Source organism: Perca flavescens, chromosome 21 (assembly GCF_004354835.1).
Source record: "Perca flavescens isolate YP-PL-M2 chromosome 21, PFLA_1.0, whole genome shotgun sequence".
Classification (NCBI taxonomy): domain Eukaryota; kingdom Metazoa; phylum Chordata; class Actinopteri; order Perciformes; family Percidae; genus Perca; species Perca flavescens.
The window spans coordinates 15,252,342-15,265,688 of NC_041351.1; the positions used below are offsets into that span (position 1 = coordinate 15,252,342).

Below are 13,347 nucleotides of genomic sequence, written 5' to 3' on the forward strand. Positions count from 1 at the left end.
GCTAACGCTCATACTCCCCTCACCCAAACCGAACTGGCCCTAAATGTGCACTTATTTACACAAGATTTCAGCCCACGCTTAGATAACACACTCGTGTGTCTGGCACACCACAATGGGAGTAAATGTGCTTTATCACAGAAGGGTGAAGTACTGAACCATGTGTCCAGCAGTCTGCTCATCTATCTAGTGCAACTGCACCCAACAATTGATGTCACTTTCACAAAACAGCTAAAGACAAAGACAGATAACTAAACCCAACTTTTCCCAACCCTCCGGTATCCATTCATTTTACAGCCAGGCAGTTAATTGGACAGTATCTTGATCAGGAATGTGTCTCCTACATAATGCATTTTCAAAGTTTACCAAAGACCTTTAGCTGCTGTTTGTTTGGCTCTGTGTATTTGTCTGTGTTAATTAATGAATGATCCTAACCTATGACCTCACATTAGCTATTTCAACCCCATATGAGGAGAGACGATGTCAAGCTTCACAAAGTTATGCTAAAAGGGGAGACATGAAAACAAAAAGTGACCTCAGCAGGGGAAGATAGTGTGTGTTGGATTTCTTGGACCTACAGTAAATAAATTGCTGTGATGCCAACTACTCATTTTGAGCAATTTTTATTTTGCATCCCAGTCTGTTGTCTGCTTGGGTTAGTAATAAATTGACAAAGCAGTTTCTGAGTTGCCAAATGGCAACCAACGTGACTTGCAGGAAAAGCATTGCTACTGTTAAATGGCATGCTAATGGCTCTATGAGGTTGGACTTAGGCACAGCAGTGCTTTGCTAGCATCATCATGCTAACATGCTCACGACAACATGCAGATGTTTTGCAGGTGTAATCTTCACTGTGTTTTCCATCTTAGTTTAGCGTGTTAGCATGCTAACATTTGCTAATTAAAAATAACACAAAGTACAGCTGTGGCTGATGGAAATGTTATTAGTTACGGTATGCTGGTATATGAACATGAATCAAAGTCCTGAATAAATTGAAAATGTCATGGTTGTGCCATAGGAAAGGTACTGGGATCATTAAAGGTCCCATGGCATGAAAATTTCACTTTATGAGGTTTTTTAACATTAATATGCGTTCCCCCAGCCTGCGATAGGTGTAAATCGAGCCCTGGGTATCCTGCTCTGCCTTTGAGAAAATGAAAGCTCAGATGGGCCGATCTGGAATCTTGCTCCTTATGAGGTCATAAGGAGCAAGGTTACCTCCCCTTTCTCTGCTTGGCCCACCCATGAGAGAGAGACATCATGGCTTTCAAACGAGCAAAGTGGCAGTTGGTCAAAGTCACACCCCCACCGTCCACCTTTCACCCCCCCTCTCTCCTCAATAGCTACAGACACAGAAATGGCACATACTAAGGAAAGCTCATTGTGGGACTGGCTCTAGTGGCTGTAATTCTGCACCAAGGCTGAATTTCCGGAAAGAGACTTCAAATACAGTATTAGGGGATCACTAAGGTCTATATAAAAGCATCCAAAGAGCACCATGTCATGGGACCTTTAAAGTCAATAGGATACTGAGAACATATACTGTACAAAATTGTATGCCAACCCATTTTTTAGATCTGGTAAAGTGAAAAGTTTGACCTGCTGGAGGAAGAAAAGTCAGGGAAACATCAAGTTATTGAGATTCATCCTTTGTATGGTTCAGTCAAAGTATTGGGCAAACTGAAAGTGTCAATGGTGCTATTGGAAAAGGCAATAGAATATACTATCTGGGGAACATGAATGTCTGTACAAAATGACATGGCAATACATCCAATAGTTGTTGAGATGTTTCAATCTGGACAAAAGTGGTGGATGGACAGATTGACCTTGTCATCTTTAGAGTGAAAAAACAAAAAACAAAATACACATCCATTGCATACCAGCATTTAATGTTTCAAAAAAAGGCAGTTTTATTGCAGTTTTAAATAACACAATGTATCCCAACTCTCAACAACACTGCATGAGATTGCAATTTACATGATGGTAAATGATACAAGTTTGTCACTCAATTAATACAAATATAAAAGAACAAAAGAATAAAGCCAAAAAAATCTAATGACACACGCACATATATGTTGCACATTCACTATTTCTCTCCTGCTCAAATTACTCTATCAAACCAGGTTTGTAGAAAAAGACAATGGAAACACTCATTCTGCATAGTCACAATGCACTTTGCATTTGTATGCAAGATACTGTATATTATGTCTGTTTTTTATGTTCACATTGTAGTGACTCTGCAAACCTTTGTAGCCTGACACTTCTTTTCTGTCACATACTAAGATATGTATCTAACCTTATTGAATAAGGCCTAAACTGTCATAAAGCTGCTTCTGGTAATTTCCAAATAATCTTCATCATTAAACACTCCGGCCACTTTAACTGAGCACATTACAAGCCTCTTTTCTTAACTCTCTTATGATAGCATAATATAATATGGCAAAACATTGTTTCTGTTCCTTAAAAGGTTATAACAGCTCATCCACCCTGCACTGCCAGTATTATGAAAGAGGCAGACTAAGACACACTGACAGACTGATAAGACACAGACAAATGGACAAGTACATACAGGACAACCCCACAGTGAGTTTTGATGAATGTGGCCAGTACAGTCATGAGGGTAATTGCACAAAATCAAGCATCATGACGAAAGAGAGGTCAAACTTGAACCAGTTGTTTGCATTCCAGGAGGTTTAATCATGGCAAGACAATATAGACAGTGAAACTGCAGGAGGCCGTCGGGCAGTACAACAGCTATTCCTGCATCTTTGTCGGACAGTCCCAGACGGGAAGGCTACTCTTTCACAAATGCATAAAGGTAAAGGGACTCACGTAAGGGCCACAAAAGAGAGCATTTGTCCACCAACCAAAAGTAGTCTTTTTGTATTCATGTTGAATTGTCTCAGTGCCAGTTAAGTGGTTGGCAGTGTTTCTTTGGTGCCCCCTAGCTGGGAGAGAGGGCAGGACTGTTCTCTGTACTGATGTTGACCAGGCACTCGCTGGACTTGAGGCTAGCCAGAGACTTGCAGCTCCGGAGGGAGGCCAAGGACCCACACAGGCCCATCATGGAGGGGGTGTAGTCCTTTTCTGAAGGGGTGGGACAGACATACAAAGGAAGGGTCAATTTTAGTGTGTGTGTGTGTGTGTGTGTGTTTGTGTTTGTGTGCGTGCCTATGTGTGTTTACTCACTTATTATCTTACGAGCATACAGTGTGTAAGTGTGTAAAAAGTCACCTGTGCACCAGGCTCCTCCATTCTGTTTCCCCTCAGTCCTCTGGGCGTCTGAATCCAGGCTGATTTCGACTGACAGCAGCTCTGTGCTCGGGAAGCTCCTCCTACAGGTCAGCAGAAGGACAAATTAAAGAGTTACAGCGCTGAGTTTCCAGGCAGGCATGACAATTGTTATTTTATATTGATTGTAGTAAGGAATTGGCATGTATTACATTTCCAGAGTTGATTGTTGAATTAAAAGTATGCAAATATACTGTATATTTCTGATGTTTTGGTATGTGCTGTTATAGACCCTGGAGTATGCCATCGGAAAAATAAAAGACATTTAAAGTTGTTATCAATTGGAATTTTTTTCTATCATTTCTCATGCAGAAATGCCAAACATCTGTTGGTTTAAGCTTCCAAAATGTTAGGAGGAAATTTGTTTTTGTCATGAAATATTGTAAATTGAATATATTTGGGTTTTGGACTGTTTATTGCAATTTATAGTTTCTGTTTTGTAATTGCTTCAGTTTGAAGATGTGTTGATAAGCAGTGCCTTAAGATAAAATGAAAGGCAACCCACAGAGCAGTGGTAGCAGCTATGATTGGCCATGTAAGGGGCAACACATAGTAGCATAATAGCTTTTTTTTTAAATTGATCAATATATTAATTAATATATTGATCAATATAATGAATTGTTATAATAACACAGTAAAAGTCTATAATTATTTCGGTGGCACAATCTAGGCTCCATATCGTGATTAACAAATATTAGATAAAAAACATGCAAATATACTGTATATAGGCATATGTATACAATATACATATGTGATATGTGCAACATACTATATGTATGAGCAGCGCATGTAGTTAGTTAGTTCAAATTCGAACTTAGAGAAGCAGGAATTAGCCGCTTAGCACATATCCTCTTCGATATAAAATATTCTCTCCTAAAGAAAACACTTATTACCACGAAGACACAAAAATGTATCATCTACAACTAGAACCTGCGGAACAGCTTGACGTCCTCTTGGCTGTTGTATGGCTGGAGCGTCGGCCACTGGTTGATCAAAGGGATTGAAATGTTTTTTGCCAGGTGGTTGGAATCACATGGAATTAAGCTTGTCCTGACAAACATGACAATACAACACATTATTAAGAAGCAATCAAATCCAAGCCTGTGGTACAGACACATCAAAACCTTCAACTAAACCAATAAAAATGATAATTATATTCAATGGTTTTAAGGTTGGACAATTCAATTGAAACCCTGTTCAAATCTTGGCAAGGTATATGTGGGTGAAACCTGGACCCTCCCATTTGTCTGCATCACTCACAGCTGCTCCTGAAGCTCCAGCACTATGTCCTCCAGTTCCTTCTTCTCCTGTGTGCTGTTGCTCTGTAGCTCTTCCAGTCGTGCCTTTAGCCGCTTGTTCTCAGTTTCTGTGTTCTTCAGCTGGGACTCACGCAGGCGCACAAGCTCCTCCAGGTAACCCTGACAATGCACATCCACACTGACTGAAACCAAAAATCTACCCTCGGATACTCATGTTAGACACTGTCCATCTGAGAGAGAGAGAGACTTTCTGTTCACAATTTCGTCAAAAGCAATACTATCCTTTGTATTTTCAAACACAAAAAGACGGCTGCCCACCTTCTGAGCATTGACGATCTTGAACCTCTGCTCCATCTTGCGACACTTTGTGCTCCAGCTCTCCTCGTCAGTGACCAGGGGGATGTAGGGGTGGTCAGGGACGCTGTCGTCGCTTGTGCTGCTGTCAACACTCTGTCGATCGTCATCATCACTCAGGTAATCATAGCTACAACAGAAGCAGTCAAATGATTTATTTTCAAGCGCCCAGTATCTAAAGCATTGTCATTCCAAGTATTTAAGACATGACGAGATTCAATTGACTTTGACAAAGCTTTTTCTTTACAGTGTCAGTGAACATACCTTTGTGTGAATTTCAAGTACGGTGTGTAGTCAATCACAGCAGATGATTTCCCATCCAAGGCCTCCCCTTTCAGACAGAAACTATGGAGGAGAAAGCACACACACATAAAACAAAAAAAATGTAAAATCATCAGTTTCATGCGTAAAATATCACAGCATAAAGGTCAAGTCTCCTCACCTAAAGTCTATGGCTCCGAGACCTATGAGCATCCCTGTTAGCACCGTAGCTTCCTCTCTTAACACGATGGCTCCTTCTACATAGAACCTCCTAAAGCACAGAGACCAATACAAGCAGGTGGGAACACGGTTCTAGTAGGGATAGGGTGAAAACTATTGTATGGTGTATGTGTGTGGGGCCTCCAACCTGGTCGTTCTGCTATCCCTCAGAGCAGTAGCGATGTATTCAGACAGCCTCTTCTCCATCAGGGCGACTCTCATCCAGGCCCGCCCCTTAAGGAGTCGCAAAATGTCATACATTTTTTTAAATCTTCACACTCCTTACTGTATAATATAACATAAACTCATTTATACCATCATATATTTGCATTGCAGAAAAATGTATTGTCCTTTAATTGGGCACTTTCTATCACAATCTTCACAAAAAAGAATGGTAAAGCTGCATACTCATAACTCTGATCAATTATTAATCTCAATTTATAAAGATCGACATTTCCACAAACCTTCTTTAGAATTTAAGTTCAACAGTGACCTGGCTGGCATTTATGCCAACAAGGACAGGTGTTTCAAATCAGGGCAATCGATGTTAAAGACCAATCTAAGGAAGGCCTTAAACAAAAACATGTCCACATGGCAAGAAACCAACAAGCACAAAATATAGAAGCAAAATACAGGATTAAAGTCAAAATAGAAAAAAATAGAAAGTCATGTTTTTTCTCTTCCATCTTTCTTAAACAGATGTTCATTTCCCACAGTTTTCTATTATGATTATTACTGTCAGTGTATATAGGACTTGCCTTGGCTCGTGATGTGCTGATGTTCTCCATGCTCTCTATGCTGCTAATGCAGCTGTTAGGGACTTTAGCGCAGGCCAGACGGACATAGTCCCAGTAACTTCTCTGACCATCAAACCAGCTGCTGGACCCTAGAAAGTAAGTGTAACACAAATTATTGTTGGAGGCATTTACTTTGTTGATAAGTTGAATTTTGGTGTTGACATATAACGTGTAGGCCTATTTATTTCAGTGAACAGTGGCTGAAGTCTTGGGCCAACTACAATATGGGAGGAAACCCACAGTGTTTGACCAAAAAAAACCTTGCAGCCATTGAAAATAGACAGACTTGTTTTTTGTTATATGCATCTGAATTTGCAACAGCAATGTTAGCCTTTTAGATATGATTTTTGTTTAAAAATTGAGAACAACTATTAATGAAGAGAGAGAAATTTAAATTGATTCTATTTAATGTTTAATCACTTCAAAATTAGTATGGAAATCTGTATTCTAAAAATCCATTATCAATAACAGCATTTGAACAACTTCAATATGCTTCTTTGCTTTGATGCCAGAATCCATTTATTGTTCAGTGTTTTTCGAGTTTCTTTAACTTGCAGTCAATCACTGACAATTTCACCGTGCAGTAGGTGATTACCTTTGAAACGGTGGCTGAGAATGTGTTCAAGTATGGCTGCGAAATTGATGAACTCCTCAGAGGAATCATCTATGGGCTCGGCTGTGTATTTCTCTAACAGCGTCTTTACTAAAAACCTTAGAGAGAGAGAGAGAGAGAGAGAGAGAGAGAGAGAGAGAGAGAGAGAGAGAGAGAGAGAAATATAAGTTTTAAACAAAGAGTTTTGTTGCCAGCAATGAAGTCATCATGAGAATAGATTAGTCAGGGAACAGATTAATGGATAACTGTTTTCTTTGTTTCAGTTTACTGTAGGAGGAACACCTCATAGATCAAACTATAATTACACTTAGAAGTCCATGTAATGTGATGATGTATAATGAATTGAGTGAAACAAAGTCAATAATAATAAAACCTGTGAAATAGATCAAATCAAAGGCAACTGAATAGGGACCAATAGTTAAATACATTTATGTTAATCCCATATGATTGTTTGTTGATGTTTGTTTCTGCACAGTCACACTGTAGGCTACGATCCATTTCTGGCTGACTCACCCATTTACTGTCAGTTCTTATAATAGAGCCATGGGAAGATGTTTATGGAGAGAGCATTCTGGAAGCTCTGACAACAAAATTTACTTGTAACTGGACTGCTTGAATTTATGACTCTAGTCTGATGTAATACCTTCACGGTTGTAAGGATGCCTGTTCTTGTGATGCCCAATAAAGTAGATGTGTGGTATACACTGGGAAAACTAATTCAGCCAAATAACCAGGATAAACAGTTTGAAGCATAGCAACTGTCAGGAGAAAATACTTGGAATAATTTGGTAAAAAATAAGAAAGCAGAAATGAATGAAACTGTTGTGGCCCCAATCTTACATATTCATCAATTCACCATCCTAATGTCATTTAAATAAAAAATTGTCAGTTATGGTGGAAATTAAGTGGATTTTGGCTGATAAATCAAATCCTTGATCATGATCATCTAGTCCTCCTGCTATCCATGCTAACACAAAGTATGGAAGCATGCTAACAGGCTCACAATGACAATGCTAATATGTTCACCAGGTATCATATTTACCACGTTTACCATCTGAGTTCAGTGTGTTAGCTTGCTAACATTTGCTAATTAGCACTAAACTAAGTACAGCTGAGGCTGAGTACAGAGCGACCGACATTGCCATTCCTAGATGGCTATAGCACGGCTAAATATAAAAAAAATATCCAATAGATTCTAGTGTAACAATGTACCTGCATAAATTAAGGTCAACTGGAGTGACATAATATTGCCTATACACCCACAGACCCTATAAACCCCCATGTTGTTGATTTTAGGCACCAATATCCTTCTGCTAAAATGACGACTCCAACAAATATTTTCCTGGAGACTAAATAATTCAGCAGGTCTATTTGCTGCAAGAACACCTGCCAAAAGCTATTTGTCCAGTGACAATGAGATATGCTGTGGGGTGACAGGGGCCTTATGGACTACACAAATCCTGGTCAACATGACCTCTGCAGTAGATAAGGAGATAAATTATTTCTGATTGACATTGTTCGTGTTTTGCTGACTCTGGAATCACAGAGTTTAGCGGCCAAACATAAACAGTTTTTTGTAAAACATTGCATCTTACAGTACACACGCTGTCAGTTTGCGTAATGCGTGTGTCTGTAAGACAATGCTTTTCCTAAAACAGGCCATTGAGGCAAGTGATTTCACTCCCCATTGTTCCAGAGGCAACAATGTCTCATTCAGCTAGCCTGACTATGGCCAGATACTGGACAATAATTGGCTGACTATCCTCAAACCGAACACTATCCCCCATGTTTTGACTGTATTACAGACAGCAGGGACGGTACATGACCCAGATAAGTGTGTCAGTGGCTCAACAGAGGTGAAGTCTTGTTCACCTGTACCAGATGTCTGAATGTGTGTGTGTGTGTGTGTGTGTGTGTGTGTGTGTGTGTGTGTGTGTGTGTGTGTGTGTGTGTGTGTGTGTGTGTGTGTGTGAGTGTTGTGTAGTGTTTGTACTCCAGTCACACAACTTAGGCTGACCCTGGGTCTTTAGCTACTAAATGCTCCACTATGGTCACTAGCTAGTCACTAACAGCTGCCTGAGCCTACAACACTATGAGCAGTGAGAGTGAACCAAAACAGTGAAGTTGCAGGCCGGAAAATCCAAACAATGAGCTGAAAGAAGCTAAAACTCTCCGTAGAGCTGAGGGGAACTGCAAAGTCTCTGTGGGTTCATAACTACGAGTGACCCCTTTCACATAACACATCATTTGATCCATTGTTATTACAGTATAAGAATATTGACGCTGCTAATAAGTGCAATAATGTAGGCTATAACTGGTGTTTGCATTTTAAATGCATCTTAACCTCAGACAGCATCTGTGGATCTGACAGACGTTTGATCTTTCTCAAGGCCTCCTCAGTAAGTTAGAGAATAAATGCATGTACACAGAGTTTGTTTACGTATTGTTTTTGCATAGGTGTAGGCTACAGTAGGCCTACACTTTGTGGTTATAGCGTGCATGCATGTAGGCTTCAGTAGCCTATATTTAATTATGTATGTTAAAGGTTTAAGGTTTATGTATGTAGGTTTACGCTCTGGCAAAGGACTTTAAGTGCAAACCTCCATCTAAAAAGGAGTCACAAAGTCCAATTTAATGCACAGGCCTACAACTGCCTCCCTGCCCTGAGTCCCTGGGGTGCCAGCTAGTCCTTGCCCCTGAAAGGTTGTCGTCATAGCAACCACGCCATTAACAAGAAGAAAATGAATCGCAATGACGAATATGACACTGTTAAACTCACACAGCGAGGCCAGTCTGTCTGTGGATTTTTGGATTCCTATATTAAAAATGTATATTTGTAATGAAAGGTCGTTAATGCACATACAGGCTACGTGTCCGTACATGCCCACTGTCGGTACAGAGTTCATTAAAAGGACTTATTATGAGGATGACGAAAGCGTGCATGTCAAAATAGGCCTATGTCTTATGCGTATGTAGGCTATAGGCTATGGTAAGAATATAACACCAGGACATTTGTTGTTATAAAACAGGCAAAATATAACCACATGTCCACATAGCCTATAGGCTATTAATAAACAACATTTCGCCTCAAATTTGCACTCATATATCAGAGCACAGGCACTTAAACAAACTGACCTGCAAACGGTGATGAGGTTTTTTCGCTCCACCGCCACGTTCCGAACCGACACTTTTTTCGAGGCATCTCCCATTGCCATCGCTGCCTGCACACAGCCGGGCTCCATCCAGGAGGAGGCAGCCCTGAAATCAAAGGACCCCTCCCTGTCGGCCACCGGCCCTCCTCATTCACTACTGGACGCCGGAGAGGATGCTGCCTGCCCGCATCAGAGCCGCTGACAGCCGGCAGCGGTAGGATAGCCTAGGCCTACACAGTCTGAAACATCACTGGAACATGCAGTGTGTTGTTATTATTATTACTCTCATGTACAGAGGACTGGATGACATCCGTGCTCTCTCTCTCTCTCTCTCTCTCTCTCTCTCTCTCTCTCTCTCTCTCTCTCTCTCTCTCTCTCTCCGCCTACTTTTTGACTTCATCATGACGTCACTGGACCGGCTCTCATCATGCAGACATCATGAACATGAGAATCACCTCAGTGGTTTAACTGTCATAATACTTTTACAGCATTTTCCTGCTTTACAACATGGCCTTACCATTTCCATTGTGCATATAAGAACTTCAATATTATGCAAATTAAATATATTTGCAATAGGCTAATATCTAATATACATTGACATACATTCAGTCTTATAACCATCTGCTAAATTACGTGGAATTTATCAAATATAAAAATAAAAAAACTTTAAACCTTACTAGTAATTTATTACTTATTATATTCTTATTCGAACCGACAGAACTTTATTTTAAGGTCTTGTTAACATCACAAAGTTTCCAAAGATACTAAATATGTGAGGCTGAATTTTGAAATATTTCAGTTCAAATGAAATGGTGCAGCCATTAAAACGTGGATCATTGTTAAACATCATATAGCTTCAATAAAGAGTTGAAACAAGGTGATACAGGACACATAATACTGTCAGACATTGTGGCATTAGATGGTTTCTTAAACTTTAAAGCTACTTAAAAGGGGAATAAATGGAAAGTGTATGTTATGTTAAGGAGTTTATTATAAATATAATGTATTTGCAGTATGTTGCAAAGATGGTTTCTGCTTTTATATAATGTAAAAAATATTTCTTAACATACAAAGACTTTTTTTAATTCTATATTTATCATATCTAAATATAAGATCATAGGTGTTGTATGGTCATATGTTGGGGAAAAAAACATATTGCCCTGTATTGCATAATAAAGTGCTGCTCACTTTCCATATATTTCACTATTTTTATTTCTCATGATGTCTGTCTATATATTTCAATACACACTTTCTCTTTAAGGGACAATGAGCTTTTATTATAAAAAAATCACCTTTTTGTACCTGTAAGCATTGTTATTATATGACTGAAAGTTTAATTTCTTCTTCAATCATCTGATCATCTAGTTTATAGCACAATGATAGTGATATCATCACCTCCAGCACCACCACAGTCATCAAGCTGGATCATTTCCTCCTGTAATTTCCGATCAGCCTCCCCTTCACTCTCCACCGCCATGCCGCCCTCATTTTTCCTTATCTGGAGCCAACTGAACTGATTCAACTGTAAAGTAGGGACTGACATTGAGAATTAGCTTTGGCTAAAATGTTGTAGTATGTAACATGAGCTTATGTAACATACTTGTCCCTATTCAAATAAACTTAAAATAAATAAATAAAAAATAAAGTGTCATCAAATGGTGACACTTTGGTTGCCAACCTTTTCCTCCTTAATGAACTGACAGCTGGTTGCCACCATTCGTTGCTGGGTGGGGGCTGTTCTTTTTTTTCTTTGTCCTTGTGGAGGAGCAATCACTCATGCATATCTGTGCCTGGTGCTCCATATGTTTGGATGTTTTCTGTTTTGACATCAGAGATGTTACATGTTTGACTGTAGTCTGTAATCTAAACTGAGAATCAGAGGTAATATGCAGAGACAACAATACCTCATGGTTTGGTTTCAGAACATATTAATATTTAAAAGGTGATTTAGTTTTATTGCGTGATATATGTTGGTTTATGGGCTCAAATTTTGGATAACCTCATTTCTGATGAGTTTGGATTGGTGATTTTAAAAAGGACGAGGTGGAGAGATTAGTCAAAAACAGTGCACACAGGCATGCAACCTATTGCTTGATAATTCGTTCCATTTCATTTGACTTCTCATGTAGCAAAAAAAAAAAAACAGTAAGGAATGTAACTTGTAATGTTTTCATTTTTGCAACAGGGGGCAGAGCAGAGCTTTATAACTTTCCCAATCATTTGATGAGCTCACATCTTTCTCAGCTCATGTATTTCAGGCCTTTAATTATACTAATTTTCTACAACCTGTCACAGACAGGTCATATTAAACCATATTGAACTTTATGCATAAATTGTACTAACAGAGACGGGGAAGAAAGCCTTCATGTTTTCTGCTCCAGCCACTTCTGGTCTGCAAAAGGAAATTAAATTGAGGAATCTGATATCTCTTGCAGAAGCCATGACCATTGTAAACTCTATGATAAATGACTCCATTCTTAATTTAGCCTTATACTAGTATTATTATGGTCGCTATGATACTAAATGATAACTGCTTGACAGGTGTATGTAATTTTGTGTTGGGGAATCAGTTTTGCAGTTTAGCTAGAATGAGGGGATCTTTTTTTTTCTTCTACTAGTGTCCCAGTACCACCTGTATGATGTAGATGTGTGTGCTGACTTCTGTTTGCCCTGAAATAACAAAGCTTTTTAGACCTAGAGCTTAGAAGCAGGCCTGTGCACAATTCAGAATTGAATTGAGAATGACTCCTAAATTCCAATTAAATTCTTGAATTTGAATTGAATTTGAATTGATGTCGAAAAAAGGATCTAGAATTACAATTCGAATTTGAATTAAAGGAAGCAGAATTGCAATTCAATAAAAATTCTAAGAAATTCATATACATACAATTTACAATATATGTCAGATATGATTGCATTACATATTCTATGAATAATATTAGTTTGAACTACTTGTACAGATGACATTAACAGGAAATGTTTCCCCCAACAATGAATGTTAAAAGCTCTAGTCACAAAACAAATAATTAAGTTTGATTTATTGTAATTGTAATTTTGTGGAACATGATGGAACATGACTCCATTTCCCAGAATGCTTTACTTTAACCAAGTATTTAAAATGGTTACCAAAAAATTTGAGGTGGACATTTGTTTGAAAGCTTCTTTTCTACACAGTAACTTGGAAATGCAAGTTCCCCTGCTGCCTTGAAGAAGACAGGTTATTTTAAACTCGAAAGGCAACTCTTTTTTGTTGCAACACACACACACACACACACACACACACACACACACACACACACACACACACACACACACACACTTATTTTCAACTGATAATTTAACTTACATACCCAAGTTCAATCAACACATAATTTTTTTTAAATAGTCAACCCAATGAATAAATG

General features: G+C 38.9%; 1 protein-coding gene across 1 annotated transcript; it reads right to left on the minus strand.

Annotated features, from left to right (window-relative positions):
* Window positions 1-1,942: 1,942 nt before the first annotated feature.
* On the minus strand, window positions 1,943-10,210 carry rundc3ab (RUN domain containing 3Ab). The gene is made up of 11 exons (XM_028568118.1): window positions 9,927-10,210; window positions 6,774-6,889; window positions 6,140-6,267; window positions 5,530-5,615; window positions 5,344-5,433; window positions 5,166-5,246; window positions 4,866-5,031; window positions 4,549-4,706; window positions 4,219-4,338; window positions 3,232-3,332; window positions 1,943-3,084 (listed from the first exon to the last, which is right to left on the minus strand). The coding sequence occupies exons 1-11, from the start codon at window positions 10,031-10,033 to the stop codon at window positions 2,942-2,944; spliced, it is 1,296 nt and encodes a 431-aa protein (XP_028423919.1). The 5' UTR covers window positions 10,034-10,210; the 3' UTR covers window positions 1,943-2,941.
* Between the last annotated feature and the right edge of the window lie 3,137 nt (window positions 10,211-13,347).

Bases quoted from the DNA above. Each gene is read 5' to 3' on its own strand.
- rundc3ab (XM_028568118.1), bottom strand. From the start codon at position 10,033: ATGGAGCCCGGCTGTGTGCAGGCAGCGATGGCAATGGGAGATGCCTCG. The intron at 6,890-9,926 runs GTCAGTTTGTTT...TCTCTCTCTAAG, and splicing joins AACCTCATCACCGTTTGCAG to GTTTTTAGTAAAGACGCTGT. The intron at 5,616-6,139 runs GCAAGTCCTATA...CGACTCCTTAAG, and splicing joins TCAGCACATCACGAGCCAAG to GGGCGGGCCTGGATGAGAGT.